This window comes from Trichechus manatus, unplaced genomic scaffold (assembly GCF_000243295.1).
Source record: "Trichechus manatus latirostris isolate Lorelei unplaced genomic scaffold, TriManLat1.0 scaffold00182, whole genome shotgun sequence".
NCBI classification, from domain to species: domain Eukaryota; kingdom Metazoa; phylum Chordata; class Mammalia; order Sirenia; family Trichechidae; genus Trichechus; species Trichechus manatus.
Window position 1 is genome coordinate 4,530,035 of NW_004444118.1, and position 19,377 is coordinate 4,549,411.

The following is a 19,377-nucleotide window of genomic DNA, read 5'->3' on the forward strand; positions in this document are numbered from 1 at the left end:
TCCCTTCATTTTGTTCACTTGTTTGAGACATTTTCTCTTGTTTTTTCATATGATTTGTTATTGTCCATAGCCTCCAAGGCATTAAGGTGTTAATTAATTAATTGATTATATGTTTGTTTGTCCTGATTTGTTTTGTTTTGTTTTGATATATTAGGAGATTTGTTTCACCTCTTTCTGTTTAGAATGTGTTTCTTCCCTTGTGTTATTTTTACTTGTTGTTGTTTTGTGGTACTGGTCTATGTGTGACTTTGGTAGTATCAGTTGACTGGGTGTGATTTCCTCACACTAGTGGGTACAGTGGGTCACACCCACATGTGGGTTCTCTGTGGTTAGGCTCATATGTCTTCCCTTACAGGATTGAGTAGATGAGGGAGAGCAGGTTCTTTCCCTGCTATTGAGTGACAAGTGTTGAGTGGTCAGGGTCCCTTCACAGCCCTTGTGGGACCATGGGTTCCTTCCAGGTTGGTGCTAGAAGTTAGTACATTTTCTGGAGGTCAGGGCAGGATGTCTCTGTAACTGCTGTGAGGGAGTGCTACCCAAATCGATAGAATAGACCCTCTGCATGTGCACAAATTGGTGTCTCGGTAGGTGGTGGGGGATCAAGGAGTTTCCGTGCACGTGTAGTCAGCCTGCCAGAACTGTATGAATGTGGGATGTGTGAGGTTACAGCTTGGTGAATGTTGGATGAGGGCTCTAGGATCTCCTGCTTGTTGTTTGGCAGAGTGCAGATGGTGCCTGTCAGGATGTGACAGGTGTTGCTGATAAAGTGATGTGCCTGTCATGCCAGTCACCTGGTGTGGGTGCAGGGAGTATTCTCACCAGTTGCTGGGTTATGGGTGCTTGCTTCACTCCAGATTTGTCTACACAATATCTCTATTTTCTATTGGGAATTCTGTGAATTTGCCTTCCTGTGCTCCTCACCCAGGAACACTGCTTACTTTGTCTTAAGGTGGCCATGCTGGGCCAGGCCAACTGGCAGGGCGTCTATGATCTGTAAATCTCCTCATTCACTGTTTTCATTCAGTTTCTCCTTCCATTAGGTGTTCTATCTAATTCTTCATCCTTCTGTTCGCTGTTCAGTGTTCCAAGATTGTCATCTGTATCTGTTTCACCTGGTTTCTCGGATCTTTGCTGGTGTGTCTGACTAAGATGCCATGTTAGGTTGTTTCCTCTCCATTGATATATATGTATCTACTCCTCTGCCACTACCACAGTCTTGATTGCCATAGCCATACATTAAGTCATGAAATTGAGAGTGTGATTCTTGCCACTTTATTTTTGTTTTTCACAAGTGTTTTAGCTATTCTAGCTCTTTTGCCTTTCAATATAAATTTCTGAATTATTCTATTTATATCTACAAAAGTCCTTGCAGGAGTTTTGATAGGAATTGAGTTAAACCTGTATATCAATTTGGGGAGAATTTGACATCTTCACTATGTTGTCTTCTGATCCACGAGTATGATGTATCTCTCTACTCACTGAGACTTTCTTTGATTTCTTTCCTCGACATTTGGTAGTTTTCAGCATACATGTCTTGTACACGTTCTGTTAGATTTACACCTAATTATTTTATTTTCCAAGTAATTGTAAATGGTATTGTATTTTCAATTTTAGTTTCCACATATTCATTGCTAGTATATAGAAATACAATTAAAAAATATATATATATTGACCATATATCTGAGACCTAGCTGAATGACTTATTAGTTCCAGGAATTTTTTGGTAGATTCCTTGGGATTTCTACATAGACTCTCATGTCATCTGATGGCCCATGACATCTGGTTCATACACATTTAGGGTTGCTATGGCAAATAGGGATAGTTTTATTTCTTCATTTCTAATTGGTGGGTCTTTTATTTCATTTTCTTTTGTTATTTCACTGCTTAGAACTTCCAGTACTATTTTCAATGGCAGTAGTGAGAGTGGACATCCTTGCCTTGTTCCTGATCTTCGGTCCTGTTGGTTGATGATGTTCTATATCCCTGCTGATTTACTGTCTAGTTGTTCTATGAGTTGTTTAGAGAAGACTTTTGATATCTTCAACTATAATTTTGAATTTTTCTATTTGTCCTTTTAGGTCTATTGGTTTTGCTTTACATGTTTTGCTGTTTTGTTGTTTGAGCCATCACATTTAGGATTGCTATGTCTTCTTGAATTTACCCTCTTAATATTATGAAATGTAACTCTCTGTCCCTGATAACTTTTTTTTTTTTTTGCTTTGAAGTTTACTTCATCTGATATTAACATACTACCCCTGTTTTATTTTGATTAATGTTTCCATGGCATATTTTTTTCCATCATTTGACTTTCAATCTACCTATATCATTATTTTAGGAGTGAGTTTCTATTGGAGACAGCATAGAGTTGGATCTTTTTTTTTTTTTAATCTGCTCTGCCAATCTCTGTCTTATAATCATTGTATTTAGATCATTTATACTTAATATAATTATTTATATGTTAAGGCTTAAGTATGCCTTTATATATATTTTTCTGTTTCTTTTTCTCTCTATCTTCTTTTCCCTGCATTCCTGTGGGTCACTTAAACATTTTTTAGAATTCTATTTTGATTTATCTATAGTGTTTTTGAGTGTACCTCTTTGTATAGATTTTTTAGTGTCTCAAAATGCTATGGAGAATAGAGAAATATTTCAGAAGGAAAATCTAACGTTGATGAAGAGCAAAAGAAAACACAGAGTTATCAGTATCATAAATTTATTTAACATACAAATATAATGTATTTTTAAATTCCCTTCCTTTATTTCTCCTACTCTCTTCTGTCCATCCGATGAAGTACATAAGTTTCCATTTATTGAGCATTTCCCTGTTGAAATTCTAAACATTATAAGAAAAAGTATAAATATTAGGGAAATTCTATGATCTACTGAAGGAATTTTTTGTTTGTTTTTCAATTATAAATATTTTCACTTAAAATTTTATTTATTTTTCATGGTAGGGATCGTTGACATTTTACAGATTTTAAAGTGTAGAACTGAAGTTCTCAAAGCAAATACTGTATTGTCAAAAATAAATCCGGTCAACCAGTCTAGAGGAAGGTCTTGTACGTTACATCTCTCTTGCTGTGCTATATGGATAATTAAAGTGACATGTTACCTGGCCTTACCTAACAAGTTTAAAAATATCCTAGAAAAACTATGAATGATAAATGTAAGATATTATCACTGAGTATAAACTGTAAACTAAATATTAGATGATTTAATTTTTATATATGACAAGTTCTTGGATTCATTCTCAAATAAGCCACCAAGATACCAGTAATTATACTTTACTTTTTTTCCCATTGGGAAATTCTATAATACTTTTGAAATAGTTCAATTCATAAATAATACATCAGGAGTTTTTTATAATACGGTAAACTCAACTTTTATAATATAGGATACACTCATCTAAAGATGCAGTCTTTTGCAGAGAACTGAAATGTTTATTGTTTTTCTTTTCTTTCTTCCTTCCTTTTTGCCTCCCTCCCTCCCTTCTTTTCTCTTTCCTTCCTTTTTTTTACTGTTTATACTTTACCAGCACTGCAGGGGGCATTGTACTCTTCTATGGTGAGTTCATCTGAAGCACAAAAAGGACAGATATCGTGAAGAAGGAGTGAAGACATTCAGTAATAGGCACCTGAGCAGTTAATCATCAATTGTGTAAACTAAGTGAGAAAGTAGTGCTCTGACATATGAAGTAGAGCTATGGAGCGAATAAAAGTGACTTACTTCTATACGAAGTCATTTAGGATTGAGAGAAGGAGACCAAGGGAGAAAATTGGGTTTAGGCACAGAATTGAGGGACAGGTTACACAGATGATGTGCATGTGTCTACCTATAGGATTCCATGTAGCCTTGTTTCTCAGCTTCTTTTTTTTCTTATTGCAGTTGTACTTTCCTCTCTAAACTGTTCTTTGATACAAGAAGATGAGTTTTAACACTACCAAATGCTATAATGTACTGGTATATAGAATCATAAGTTTCTAGTTCCAAATCATGAGTAAATGGAAGAATTTCCTAATATACTACAAAGTTTTCCAAATTTTGTGAGCTTATCCAAAGGATGGAAACTGATGGCGTAGTGGCTAAGAGTCGGCTGCTAACCAAAAGGTTGGCAGTTTGAATCCACCAGGCACTCCTTGGAAATCCTATCGGGCCTTTCTACTCTGTCCTGTAGGGTTGCTATGAGTCGGAATAGACTCGATGGCAATGGGTTTGTTTTTTTTTTTGGTTTATCCAAAGCACACAGTGGCTGCAAAAATGGTCTCAAACACAGCAATGATTTGGCGAATCATGCAGGACCAGGCAACGTTTTGTTCTGTTGTACATAGGGTGGCTACTAGTCAGAACCAACTCAATGGCATCTAACAACAACAACAATCCAAAAGCACAAGTCAAAAATAAATAACATTTTAGGTTTCACATCACACATCAGTGCTAAGATGTCGTTTTTTAGTTATTGTTACTCTTCTGATATTTTCAGAATCTTCAACTCATACCAAACAATTTTATAGGGGAATTTAGACAAAGCATTGCCTATTGCTTTATGATCAGTTTGTAACAATGATTCTAAGAATTGTTTAGGAGATAGATGATAGGCTAATATATAAGAATGTGATTATTCAGTGACCATAAACTAACATTTTCTTACAATGAAATGTTGCGGAGTTTTGTTTCAGAGAAGGTGTTCCTTTAACTTGGTTGGTCATTGGTTCCTTTATAAAGCTCAGCATGGCTGAAACTCACCTGTCTCATAATAATCATAGGCTTTGACTTTGGCTGGTTTTAAATTCTTTACTTGGATGTGTTGTTCCACTGAGAAGGAGAAACTCAGGCTTTGACTGGTTAGCTGAAGAAACAGGAGAACTGAATTAGAATAAAAGGTTAACTTAGTTTCTAGTTACCATCCTCTCACATTAAGATATTATAAAGCTCTGCCATTTTAAGACTTACATAACACACTCAATGACAGGTAAAATAAGGACGAAAGAACTAAGGACAAAAGAGACAATTGTATGAACAGTCCAATGCAGTAAACTGAGTCTTGTTGACCAGTGGAGGCTTCTTTTCCCTCCGTGGCCATTTTCTCCTCCCCCACCTATACATATGAAAAGTCTTGTTTATTATCTGGATTGAATTTTAGAGTCTCTAGCAGTTCTTCCAGATCTAGCACAGAGTCACAGAGAATCTTACCTCTTCAAAGTAAATTAGGACACGATTGGTGCTCACTTCAGTCCTTTGAATCTGAGGCCTTTCTTGGAGCTGTTCGTCAAAAGCATAAGCCAGAAATATAGGATGAGGAAATTTTAGGCTGACAGCAGTTTTCAAGTATTAATAACCTAAATGTGCTCAGAAGCATCCAAACTGCTTATACCAATTGCTTCAGGAATAATAGTAATATGATGAGGATGATGATGATATTTATTGAAACTTTACTGCATTCTAGTCACTATTTTAATTGATTTCATATGTATTAAATTATATAGTTTTCATACCAACACTATGAGGTAGGAACTATAATCATCTCCTTTTTCAGATGAGAAAAATGAGTACAAAGAGATTAACTCATCCATTGTTACACCACTATAAATGGCAAAGCTGGGTATCGTTCATATAGTCTGACTTCAGAGACTGCTCTCTTAACCACTAAGATTTCAAATTTGATCAACCACTAGAAATTGGAAATTTCATGAACATTCTTTTAAATACCACAAAGTGGACAATTTGTAGCTTTCCTAATATACATTGTTGCTGTATTTGACCACTGGATGAAAAAAAAGTGCTTCTTCACTTAACAGCTCAAAGAGACTTAAGAGTATAAATAAATTGCACCATTTGAGTTGGCCTTGGTTAGAACAATTATTTGTGTGGTAAAGTGTGAAGGTCTCTCTAAAAAAAGATTTAAAAAAACTGAACCCCAAAAAGAAGAAGGATTTAGAATTATATTTTAAGGAGGAATCTGAGCTAGGAAAAATAATTATCATATGTACTTGTCATTTGTCATGTGCTACAAATGTAATTTACATTACATTTTTAAGCTCATTTTACATTACATTTCACTTTTAAGCTCAATTTACTTTTGTTTAAATAAGCTAGTAGTTGAGTGTTTAACTGTTAGTGCCACCCAGGGACTCCACATAACCATGATACCCACTATTAAAATAATGGAAACATACTCTATTTAAATATGCATGTTTGATGAAGTAAATCTTGAACACCCACATCAATAAAATAAAATAAAATTGACAATCATAAATGTCAGCACTTGTCATGACTCATCTGTAAAGGATTCAGAGTTTACCTTTTTCACTGATGGTTTCACAGGTATGAAGCCTGATACCATCTTCACATCAGCAATGACCATGTTGGAACTGGGTCTTTCCCCTGTATAACTAGGAAGTCAAGGCATAGGTATTAGGCACTCAAACAAAATCCACTGGAATTATTCAAGACAGCAGTCTCCCCATCTGCTTTATTTCTAGCATTCCCTATCCCTAACTACCACTCAGTTCCTATATCTATGCTATTTGCTCCCATTACAGTGGTTCAGAGAAACCATTGTTTTTTTACTCATTCTCTGGAAATATGGCAACATTCTATTCTCATTGTTAAGTTTTTTCAATAAGAGTGAGTGAAGAAAAGTTTCTTCTAATACATACTTGAGGTGTTCCATATTCATTACGTGTGACTTTGAACTGTTGAGTTGCCCCCCCCCCAAAACAAAACAATTTCCCCACCTTGTACAAATGGTCTGGTAGTGATGAAGGATTTACCTAATGTTGATGTGAATCTGGAATTTCTTGCGTGCAGCTACTCCATCACAATTCTTGGGGAGAGTATCAACCTTCAGGGTGAAGGGGGCTTTCTGCTCTTTCTTGGGCAGGATGTTATATCTCAGGGATGTCTAAAATGAATTAAAAAGAAATCCTTTATCTTTTGCAAATAGTCTCACAATCTCTTCCAGGTGATTCACACTTCCACTTAGCACCCATTTCTCTTTCTACTTTGAAATTCACATTTCACTCTGAGACTTTTTCTTCCGTATTCAGAATCCCCCAAGCCCTGGCAGTCTCACCTGAAGGTACACACATCCTGTTCCTGTAACTGTTGTGTTGTACTCCCCTGGAATCTCTGGCAGCTGGACCTCCTGCAGCAATAGGCGATTGGCATCCCCTACTTGGAATTCTTTAGAGAAGGCCCCTGAAGACTTGACTGTGACTGTAGCTGCTTTTTCACTTTTAGTAAAAGTTTTTGCTCCATATTTGGAGAGAGCTTGGAGAGCTACCACTGTATCCTGAAAAAAATAGGTGCAGAAATCACAGGACAGTAAGCTATCAGTATTAAACTCGATATAAACCATATTAGCACTACCCTCTCTCAGACGTATTCAGTCTAAATTATAGTCCTTAAACTGAATTTCAATTCAGTTCAGATCATGGTTATTAACCATGAACTATTCTAGGTACTTTGTGGGGTAAAAGCAAAATTTTCCTCATTCAAGAATCTTAGAATATGCATATGGAGATTAGACTCAAATATTTGACATAAGCAGAGGCTATTTTAATAATTTATAAATTTATGCAACAAGTTTTAAATAAAAATTCAGAGAAGGGAGAAGAAAATATGTGATAGAATAGTAAGAGAAGACTGCAAAGAAGGTGAGAAGTAAGATCATCTCTGAATAATGCAAGAGGTTTATATAAATAGAAGAGAGGTGAATGGGAGACCAGAGTTAGGGATGTTTTAAATGAAGACATTAAAATAGCAGTGACCCAATTTCAGAAAAAATGAAAGGATCAGCCTAACCAGCTAAGAGTGTTCATGTTTACTGGGGAGAGGAAATATTTTGGGCAAAATATTAGCTAAGTTTAGACCTTGGAGGCAAAAAGATGTATTTTATCAGGGAAGTTATCTTTATGAAAACATTGCTTTAGGAAAATTACTCTACCTGTACTGTTAAGGGGTCCATTAATGAGATAAGATATGAGAGAGTGTAAAGGGAACAGAGCAGTAATCCATATATGAAATGTATAAGGCTGGGACTTGGCTGGTGAGGGAGGAATGGAGAAGGTGTGAATTAGAAACACCGACTACTCAACTATTCAGCTGTTAAAATATGTTGTCTCTATGTATGTGTTAATATATTTATTTTCCTCCTGTCCTCCTGCAGTCACTCCACAGACCTGGGTAGATGAGAAGCCCCCCTGAGGATTTTGTTGTTTGGTGATCCACTTCACAATGCGTGATGCCACAGACAGGTCCGCTGAAGATGGAGAAGGCTGGACAGTAAGATAGGTAAGGAGTATGTAGGACGTCATCTCCACTTCAACAGAAGGAGCCCGGGGTTGATAATAGAGTACATTAGCTTCTTGAAGTTTCCCAGGACGTTTCCAGTGGATTGAATCCTCTTTGAAATGGAAAAGAGTATTATCTTTAGCTTAGAGAATGGTATAGAGACCAAAGCTTATTAGTGGTTACCAGGAGTGGGTGAGAGGGAGGAGTAAAGGAGGACTCAATGCTTTGGGGACACTGAGCTTTGGTTAAAGGTGATGGTAAAATTTGGGAGCAGATAAGGGTGATGATTGAACAATGTGATGAACATAATCATTGAACTGTATATGTGAAGATTATTGAAATGTCAAATGTTCTGTTAAACATGTATTTACCACAATAAAAAAAAGTGTTAAAGTAAAAAAAAAAAGCTAACTCGTGAACGATCATTATAATTAGAGCTCACCTAATGTATTGACATAAATCAAGTGAAAGCATTAATAGTCACCAATCAAACAAATATTTGCCAAGAAGGTAAATTAAGGTTCCAGCTAGTCACACCTTGTCTTTGTGTCTGCTACATACTTGTGTGAAAAAGTTGTTCTGTATAGGGTCTATAATAAGTGAATTAATAAAACGGTCCATGTTACTTAAGAGAATTTAAGTGTTAGAGAAATGATAATTATTCTTACAATCATTATAATTAAGGTAGCATGATAGCTACTCAATAGGTCCTCTTTCCTCTTTTGATCACTGGTGATCGTTTGAGGTAAATTTTTCCATGGCAGCTCTTACCTTCTTTTATAGCTTCTCTGTCTAGTGATTTAAGCAGCTCACTTCTCATGGCCTGGTTTCCTGCTAGGGCAAAGGCGTAGGCCAATAAAGCCTTTGTGTAGACAAAACTCCCTTGTGCCTCTGAGGTGGATCTCCAAGCTGTTTCCAGACAGAATAGAGCATTGCGGACAACTGAGTGCTATGAAGAAGATGAAAAGAGATCTTAAGACAGCAGAACCAGGCTAATGAACAGTCCCCAGGCAAACCCTAGACTAAAAACGGCAACGTGCTTGTGTAATATCACAGTTCTGACCAGAGAATAGTTTCCCCTGTAGTTTCTGAAAGAACCTAGTTCTTTACGTTCCAGTGAAGTATACCAAAATTAAATATCATGAAACTCAGAACCAATTTTCCTCAGAGGTTCATAGTTTCATACTTTTTATTTCTTACATTTGCCAGGGAGGTACAGAGATTGGGCTAGTACGTACATTGACGGGCAGTGGCATCTCCAGCAGAGCGATGGTGATGTAGGCAGAGAGTGTCACCTCATCGTCTACTCCACCCTGTAAGGATCAGAGGCAGAGACACTCAAACATTTCCCTAATTTTTAGCCAGAGTTTGCCAGCTTTGCTTTTCCCCTTGGACAGCTTCACTGTTGTTCTTAGTTGCTGCTGAGTTAGCTCCAACTCATGGAGATCTTATGTACAACAGAGCAAAGATTTCATTAGGCAGTTTCTTTTCTTGTGTCATATTGTTGATTTCCTTCTTTCCTTCTTTACCCTAAAATTCTTGAATCTGTCCCAGATCACTTTTAATAGTATATTGGTATTTTTTTTCACACCATTTCATCCAATAAAAAACTATTAACTTATTGCTAGATTTTGGAGCTTTAGAGTCCACCATTTGTCCTCAAAGCTATGCCACAGGATCTGAGGAGCCTATAGGAGCATCATTCCCTCTTCACATTCCTATCTTTAGGGACAGAAAAAAAAATTACAGAAGGCATCACCTTAATAGCATTGTTTAGCAGTGATCCCAAGCGTTGGAAACAACCATTTTCCTTTTGCCTCCGTGACAGCCAGGCGAGGGCATTCATGATGTGTGAAGTCTCCACAAAGATGTACGACTGGGCTTGAGCAAAAGACTTGAGCACAAATGCAGTGAGCCTGTCCAGCAAAGAAGAGACAGAGGCATGAGGACTACCTCCCTTATAAACTCACTTTGTGCACTGCCTCCAGACATTGATCTTCACCATTCAGCGTGGGGGAAATCAGTGCGAGGATTAGTGGGGGAAATGATACTTGAGAGCTGATTATTCTCTAATCTAGCAAACATCTTAATCTCTATGCTTATATTTCACTCTTTTGGTTTCTGCAGAGTAGATGCTTTTTACTTTTTTCTTATGCAACCATTGTAAAAGTCTCCAAGCCTCCCTACCACCAATACTGCCATTTCCTGAATGATTTTTCCCCATTTTTTTACATCACTGTCTCTTCATGCCCTTTCCCTCCTCTCTTCCCTTAATGCACAGTGTAGAAGCTTCTTCCTCTGTCATTTCACATAATAACATTTTCTGCCTTATAGTTCCATTTTGGAGATACTTATTTCACCCTATGAGCTGTGCTATCAGAGCAGGTGGGCTTTCAGAGATGAAATGGTGAGATCATCCAGTTGGTTGGGATGATATACACGTGGGTTTTTAAAGGCTAACTTTTTCCATAATGGTACTCCAAGTATTAGAAAGTAGCCATATTTACAGAACGCTGAAATATCATGGGTCTACAGATAGTATATGTAAATAATTATCTTACCATGTGTTTCCCTGAGTTCTACCACCATGACCCCCAAAGGTGCTGTATGAACCATCATTGTGCTTATAATTCAACTGTCTTTGGTACCCTGTGGAGGAAGTTTTACACACTTATGAAGTAGCAGAAACACTGGAGGATTAATCAGTCTTTTCTTCAATGCTTGTTGAGAAACCATAGGACAACTACTGTTTTATTAAAATGTTTTCAAGACCTGATGATACCATCGAATTTTATGGTTGTGTGTTGTTGTTGTTGTGTGCTGTTGAGTCAATTCTGACTCATAGCTATGTTGTAGGACAGAGTAGAACTGCCCGCATAGGGTTGCCTAGGCTGAAATCTTTATGGGAGCAGATTGCCAGGTCTTTTCTCACTTGGAGCAGCTGGTGAGTTCAAACCTCCCACCTTTCGGTTAACAGCCGAGCACTTAACCACTGGGCCACCAGGGCTCCGGTTGGGACATTTTATTGGATACCACAGCAACAATGACTATCAAATCTTAACCAAAGGGATGTTGTTTGAGTTTACTGATGGATATAGTTAGGGAAATCAATTAAGATTTTTCCATTTGGGTTAATCTCTCACCACTGATGAGATGGCTGATGGCTTTGGACTTGATTTTCTCTGTTAGCTGTCGTGTCTCACGAAGATAGTTCAGAACATAGATGTTAGGGACAAAAAGGACCATATTCTGTTCTCCACAACCATAGGGCATCTGGACAAGATTCTGAAGGTTTTGCATTGCAGAGCCTAGTATATCACCTTGGGATTAAAAGAGTTAAAAAAAAAAAAATCAGAGGAACTCAGAGATCATTTGTATTGGGATAGGAAAATAGATTATTAGCTGAGAGGCCAAATCTCTCATGGAGGGGAAGACCAGAAAGCACAAGAGGTGAAGAAACAAAAAAGAGAAAGGAAAGTGAAAGGCAGAAGAATAAAGCAGATAGTTCAAGGATGGAGAAAGAAGGGAAGAAACTGAAAGACAGAAGATACATCTTTTCTGATGAGCCACCTATCTGGTAAAACTGAACTATCAATTATTTTCAAATCTACTAGGAGGCATCATCACCTAGTCAATCTCTTGAAGATGAGGGCGGAGAGAGGTGGTCCTGCTATTTTTAAAGAGCCTGTCAAGGCATAATAGGAATAGCACAACACTTATTGGATCCCATTTCTGAGTAATAAACTGTGTTAGCCTAGGCTTAGTGCTCTTTCTCTCATATCAATGACCAGTGTCAGGAACTTCATTAACCATGGCTGGTGAGGTCCCATGCACTAGAATTACAGAGATGGACAGCAGCTTCCTTTGGAGCTGGAGACTTACCCAAAACTGTGTATGTTGCCCTAGTAGATCCTTCAACCACATTTGAAGGAACTTTTAGAGACAACTTTTCAGGAACTCCAGTATCTAAAGAAAAAGAAATGTATACAAGGGAGTTAAGATGTAAATTTAATGGTCTCCAGTGCATAGTTGTTTATAAAGCTATATGACTAGATGAGATCACCAAGGGATACTTAAGGAGAGAAGAGAAGAAATCTGCAGACTGAGCATTGTCCTCAAGATGATTCTAGATGGTATAGAATTGAATTTTCTTAGTGCTAATTTTTATTTGATTATATTAGTGGGCATTGGTAAAATACTGGTTTTCTACATACGTTGGTGACCTGAAGTTCCTTTTCAAAATAATAGTAAGTGGCTTAAAAAAAAACCCGTTGCCGTCGAGTTGATTTCGACACATAGCGACCCTATAGGACAGAGTAGAACTGCCCATAGGGTTTCCAAAGAGTGGCTGGTGGATTCGAACTGCTGACCCTTTGCTTAGCAGCAGAGCTCTTAACCATTGTGCCACCAAGGCTCCAGCAAGTGGCTTAACATGAGAATTTTATCCATTTTTGACACTTACCTGATGCACAGAGCAGTGTGTTGAAAGTTTCTTCCTTTTCTATTCCTTCAGGCTTTGTATTGAAAAAATAAATAAAAAAATAAAGTGATACTGAGTGTTTAGGAGGAAAGCAACTACTTTAAAGTAGAGGAGAAAGTGATAGCAAAAAAACGGTGCTGTAGATACATCCATACTCTTGGGAATGGCGTCACTGTCACATAAATATTGTTGCTAGTTTGTGTCAGGTCAATTCTGACTCATGGTGACCCCATGTGTGCAAAGTAGAACTGTACTCTGTAAGGTTTTCAAGACTGTGAACTTTTGGAAGCAGAGCACCAGGATGTCTTCTGAGGTGACTCTGGGTGGGTTGGAACCACGAACCTTTCACCTAGTAGTCAAACACTTAGCCATTTGTATCACCCAGAACGCCTACATAAATATGAGGTAATGTTGTATTATAAAATAAGACCCTCAAGACCCAGAGAAAGTATATTACTCACATACCTCAACTAACAATGGCTTGACTACTGTATCTTTCTGTCCTAATGTCTGGATTTTAGGCTTCTCTTCGTCGCACAGTTCCTGAGACTGCAGGGCTTCTGCAGATGCTGTGAAATTCACTTTCCCTGAGGGGAAGGAATGGTTAGACAGTGATTTTTTATATTGAGTAGTTTCTCCTTTTAAAGTTTCCCCAGTATATCTACTGGTTTTCTAATAATAAACTCATTCTTAAAAGAGGAGAAAAAGCATGACTCTGGGTCAGAGAGAAAAGCAAATCGTCAGAACGTAAGAGGTGAAATGTGTTAACATATTTATCACTCACCCAGGGACTTTGGGGTCACAGTCCAATACACAGTTTTCCTCCCATTTTCACAGATGCAGTGAGACTCCACATTCTTTTCTACTGGGACGGCCAGGAAGTTAGAAGACTCCTCCAGTTGCACACTGACCTGTCCTCCACACCCATGTGTGTGTTTGAGAACAGAGGCAGATAATAGGGTTAATCATAGGGAAAGAAGCTTAGAGGGGCAATGCATACTAGTCTAGAAGCCCATTGCCATCGACTCACCAACTCACGGTGACCCCATGTGCTACAGAGTAGAACTGCTCCATAGGGTTTTCTTGGCTGTGATCTTTACGGAAGCAGTTCACCAGGTCTTTCTTCCATGGCTCCGCTGGGTGGATTCAGAATGTTAACCTTTAGGTTAGTAGCTGATTGCAAATCACTTGTGCCACCCAGGGACATACAAGGCTTTAAGAAATTGTGCAAACAAGCTAAATCCTATCATGTGCTTTATAGTTTAGGTGTTTGCAATCAGGGAATTGAAAAGCTGACAAGAATTAGAATAAGGAATGTCCACGATTTAAGGCTTGTGTTAACACAAGGAAGAGATATTTCCTTTAGTCAGTGTGAAAAAGTGAAATAATCAGGTGGAAATAATGTCTGAACTTAGGAAAACACAGATATAGAGGGCTGAATAAATATAACCTTACCACCTTGAACAAGTCAGGTAGCTTTGCTCTTATTACCTATTTCATCCCAATATTAAGATACATTATATTCAGTTATGATTTACCCTTGAGACTAGAGACCTAGGTGATAAGCGGTTATCATATTCCTTCCTTCTACTTTCACCCACTTCCAGAGAAGTGCCCTTACCCAAATGCAGTGGGACAAATAGTTGAGCACGGTAGCTTTGAGTGTGAAAGCTTCTCCTCGCACCACAGAGTAGGGCAGGGTGAGTTCTAGGAAGAAGGGCTGGAAGACTTGAAGAGAGATGATGGGGGAGAGGCCAAGTCCTCTTGTTCCGGACAAGCAGAATGCACTGGCCTTCCATTCCGTGATGGTGTCCGGGACTTTCACCGTCATCTGACTTTCACCTGATAAACTAGTGAAGGGAAAAAGAAGAGTGAATGAATCCCTTGTTTAGCAAGAGCTATAGCTGAACCTAAGAGCGTAATAATTAAGTTGCCTAGTACGATAAAAAGAGCCCTGGTGGTGCAGTGGTTAAACGCTTGACCGCTAACCGAAAGGTCGGCGGTTCGAACACCATCAGCCGCTTTGTGGGAGAAAGATCTGCTCCCATAAAGATTACATCCTTGGAAACCCTGTGGGGCAGTTCTACCCTGTCCTACAGGGTTGCTATGCGTTAAAATCAACTCGACAGCAACTGGTTTGGTTTTTAAGCACAGTGAATATTAAACTTGACCTTGACATAAGGTTTGGCACCCCTAGTGAGGTCTCTGAAAGATTTGTTCCTTTTTTGGGAGGGTGGGGGGAGGCAGAGGGGAATGCATAGCTTTCTGCTTTCTATTATTTTAGGGATCTCAGGAACCGAGGTCTAACGCATTATTTAGCTATGAAATAGACGAACCGTGAACCTAAATATTTACTGGAAAAGAATGGAGCAGAACTGAAAGGAACTGGAATCAAGGATAACAGCAGAATATAGGGAAGGATTCAAATCTTCTCCTAAACCAAATTCGAGGCAATACACAACTTACTCAAGTATCACCAAGTCCCAGATCCAAGTCTCGGGGAAATACCTCCGGACTATCTCATTTACTTGAACAGTCTGTACATTTTCTGTCATTATCATTGGATAACTGACTCCTGGAGGAGCAGGTAACCCAGGTACTGTTCCGGCTGCCGCAATTCCTATGAGGAAACAAGACACTGTGAGCCTCATTTTTATCATTAATTTCTAATAACTGCCTATTTATCAAGTAGGATAAGATCATTAGCTCAGGGAATGTTTGTCACTGGAACAATTTAACCTACCAGTTTGTTACTTTGCTCACTTATCTATTTGCCCTATAAGAAGGCTAACCCCATTGCCTCTTCAAATAGAAGCTAGAGGTAATTGTATTTCTCTGGCAATAAAAGCAAACGTAGCTCTCCCTAAACTGAAATAAAAAAGATTATTCAACTGGTGAAGGGAAGGATAAAGAGTAATTGAATACACCAAATATTGTCTTTAAACTGAGGTGGTGATCACATGTCCTCTATTCTACTGAGAATCAAACAAGAGGAACAGATATCAGCTGAAGCAAGAGGAATTCAGGAATGATTTTTTTTTTAAACCAGTGAGTGAGATACAGAGACATAATAAACAATAGGAGACAGAAAAGTATGTTTTATAAACTGTGGGGACTCAAGAAAGAAAAGAGAATGAATTTTAGTTTGGCCAAAAAAAAAAAACAACAAAAAGAAAATTTTTACCTAAATCAAAAAACAAAACAAAACCCATTGCTGTTGAATAGATTCCAACTCATGACAACCCCATGTATTACAGAATAGAACTGCTCCATAGGCTTTTCTTGGCTGCAATCTTTATAGAAGCAGGTCACCAGGCCTTTCTTCCATGCTTAGTGCACTGAAACCACTAACCTTTAGGTCAGTAGCCAAGTGTAAACTGTTTGTTTGCACCACCCAGGGACCTACTTTTACCAAATTGGAACTTAAGATGATCACTAAAGGACAGGAAGCAGAGGAGAATGGGAAGGACATTTCAGGGAAAGGGATATGCAAGGGATAGGAAAGACACAGAGGTGGGAAAGGATGCTTCAAAGGGACAGCAAAAAGCTTACCTTTCTGGAGTAGAATGTTTATATAGGATGTGTGTTCAAACATAGTAGAGTAAGTAGTGGATGTAATTATATAAAAAATACCAGAAAGGCTGTTGTTAGGTGCCGGGGAGTTAGTTCCAACTCATAGTGACCTTATGTGCAACAGAACAAAACACTGTCCTGTCCTGCACCATCCTCACAATCGTTGTTATGGTCGATCCCATTATTGCAGCCACTGTGTCAATCCATCTCCTTGAGGGTCTTTCTCTTTTTCGCTGACCTTCTACTTTACCAAGCATGATGTCCTTCTCCAGGGACTGGTCCCCCCGATAACATGTCCAAAGTACGTGAGATGAAGTCTCGCCATCCTTGCTTCTAAGGAGCATTCTGGCTGTACTTCTTGCAAGACAGATTTGTTCATTCTCCTGGCAGTCCATGGTATATGCAATATTCTTCACAAACACCATGATTCAAAGGTATCAATTCTTCCTCAGTCTTCCTTATTCATTGCCCAGCTTTCACATGCTTATGAGGTGACTGAAAACACCGTGACTTGGGTCAGGCGCACCTTCCTTAGTCCTTAAAGTGGCATCTTTGCTTTTTAACACTTTAAAAGGTCTTTTGCAGCAGATTTGCCCAATGTAATGCATCCTTTAATTTCTTTCTTTTCTTCTTTTTTTTAAACTCATGTTTGTTACAGCTCCTTTTTCTTTTCTTTTTTTAAATTATCATACTTCAGATGAAGGTTTACAGAACAAACTAGTTTCTCATTAAACAACTAGTACACATATTGTTTTGTAACATTGGTTACCAACCCCTAGACATGTCAACACTCTCCCTTCTCAACCTTGGGTTCTCTATTACCAGCTTTCCTCTTCCCTACTGCCTTCTTGTCCTTGCTCTTGGGGTGATGTGCCCTTTTAGTCTTGTTTTGTTTTATGGCCCTGTCTAATCTTTGGCTGAAGGGTAAACTTCAGGAGTGACTTCAGTACTGAGTTAAAGGGTGTCTAGGGGCCATACTCTCTGAGTTTCTCCAGTCTGTCAGGCCAGTAAGTCTGGCCTTTTTTTGTGAGTTAGAATTTTGTTCGACATTTTTCTCCAGCTCTGTCCAGGGCCCTTTATTGTGACCCCTGTCAGAGCAGTCAGTGGTGGTAGCTGGGCATCTAGTTGTGCTGGACTCAGTCTGGTGGAGGCTGTGGTAGTTGTGGTCCATTAGTCCTTTGAACTAACCTTTCTCTTGTGTCTTTGGTTTTCTTTCTCCCTTGCTCCAGATGGGTTGTGACCAGTGGATGGCCACTCACAAGCTTTTAAGATCCCAGACGCTACTCACCAAAGTAGAATGTAGAACATTTTCTTTATAAACTATGTTATGACAATTAAGCCATATGTTCCCCAAGACCATGGTCCCCAAAGCCTTCAGTCCAGTAATTCGGTCCCTCAGGGTGTTTGGATCTGTTCATGGAGCTTCCATGACCTTGCCTTGGACAAGTTGTGCTGGCTTCCCCAGTATTGTGTGCTGTCTTACCCTTCACCAAAGTTACCACTTATCTATTGTCTATTTAGTGTTTTTCCATTCCCACCCCTCCCCTCCCTGGTAACCATCAAAGATTGTTTCTTTTTGTGTGTAAACCTTTTCATGAGTTTTTATAGTAGTGGTCTTGTACAATATTTGTCCTTTTGTGATTCACTTGTTTCACTCAGCATTATCCCCTCCAGATTCATCCATGTTGTGAGATGCTTCACAGATTCATCACTGTTCTTTATCGTTGTATAATACTACATTGTGTGTATGTACCAGAGTTTGTTCATCCATTCGTCTGTTGATGGACATCTAGGTTGTTTCCATCTTTTTGCTATTGTGAACAATGCTGCAACGAACATAGATGTGCATATGTCTATTCATGTGATGGCTCTTATTTCTCTAGAATATATTCCTAGGAGTGGGATTGCTGGATCATATGGTATCTATATTTCTAGCTTTCTAGGAAGCACCATACTTGTTTTCCAAAATGGTTGTACCACTTTGCATTCCTACCAGCAGTGCATAAGAGTTCCGATCTCCCCGCAGCCTCTCCAACATTTGTTATTTTCTGTTTTTTCATTTGTGCCAGTAAAGTCGGGGGGAAATACTATCTCATTGTAGTTTTGATTTGTATTTCTCTAATGGCTAGTGATTGTGAGCATTTCCTCATGTATCTGTTAGCCGCTTGAATGTCTTCTTTGGTGAAGTGTCTGTTCATTTCCTTTGCCCATTTTTTAATTGGATTATTCGTCTTGTTATTGTAGATGTGTTGGATTTTCCTGTAGATTTTAGAGATTAGACATTTGTCGGATTTGTCATAGCCAATTTTTTTCCTCCAGTCTGTAGGTTCTCTTTACTCTTTCGGTAAAGTCTTTTAATTAGCGTAAGTGTTTAATTTTTAGAAGATTCTAGTTATCTAGCTTATTTTCTGGAGTTTGTGTGTTGTTAATTATGGTTTGTATCCTGTTAATGCCTTGTATTAGGGCTTCTAGCATTGATCCTATTTTTTCTTCTATGATCTTTATAGTTTTTGGTTTTATATTTAAGCCTTTGATCCATTTTGAATTAGTTTTTGTGTATGGTGTGAGGTATGAGTCCTGCTTCATTTTTTTGCAGATGGACACCCAATTTTGCCAGCATCATTTGTTAAAAAGACTGTATTTTCCCCATTTGATGAACTTTGGGCCCTTGTTGAAGATCAGATGACTGTAGGTGGATGGATTTACATCTAGGTTCTCAATTCTGTTCCATTAGTCAACGCATCTGTTGTTGTACCAGTACCAGGCTGTTTTCCCTACTGTAGCTGTATAGTAGGGTCTGAGGTCAGGTAGTGCGAGTCCTCCTACTTTATTATTCTTCTTCAATAGTGCTTTACTTATCAAGGACCTCTTCCTTTTCTATGTAAAGTTAATTAGTTTTTCATCTCTTTAAAAAATGCTGTTGGTATTTGCATTGGGATTGCATTGTATTTGTAGACTGCTTTGGGTAGAGTTGGCATTTTCATAATGTTGAGTCTAACTATCCATGAGCAAGGAATATTTTTCCATTTATG

General features: G+C 38.4%; 1 protein-coding gene across 1 annotated transcript in view; it reads right to left on the reverse strand.

The window, feature by feature from the left end:
* Positions 1–3,521: 3,521 nt before the first annotated feature.
* The window catches only part of LOC101349741 (pregnancy zone protein-like), a 64,912-nt gene continuing 49,056 nt past the window's right edge, over positions 3,522–19,377 (reverse strand). The window contains exons 18-35 of the mRNA XM_004387288.1: positions 15,239–15,392; positions 14,394–14,622; positions 13,557–13,683; positions 13,238–13,359; positions 12,755–12,806; positions 12,175–12,258; positions 11,436–11,612; positions 10,854–10,941; positions 10,052–10,208; positions 9,531–9,605; positions 9,064–9,241; positions 8,181–8,404; positions 7,073–7,291; positions 6,771–6,901; positions 6,299–6,389; positions 5,191–5,259; positions 4,744–4,846; positions 3,522–3,574 (exon numbers count right to left, since the gene is read on the reverse strand). Of these exons, the coding sequence (XP_004387345.1) occupies positions 3,522–3,574; positions 4,744–4,846; positions 5,191–5,259; positions 6,299–6,389; positions 6,771–6,901; positions 7,073–7,291; positions 8,181–8,404; positions 9,064–9,241; positions 9,531–9,605; positions 10,052–10,208; positions 10,854–10,941; positions 11,436–11,612; positions 12,175–12,258; positions 12,755–12,806; positions 13,238–13,359; positions 13,557–13,683; positions 14,394–14,622; positions 15,239–15,392 (2,333 nt within the window). The remainder of the gene's footprint in view (positions 3,575–4,743; positions 4,847–5,190; positions 5,260–6,298; positions 6,390–6,770; positions 6,902–7,072; positions 7,292–8,180; positions 8,405–9,063; positions 9,242–9,530; positions 9,606–10,051; positions 10,209–10,853; positions 10,942–11,435; positions 11,613–12,174; positions 12,259–12,754; positions 12,807–13,237; positions 13,360–13,556; positions 13,684–14,393; positions 14,623–15,238; positions 15,393–19,377) is intronic.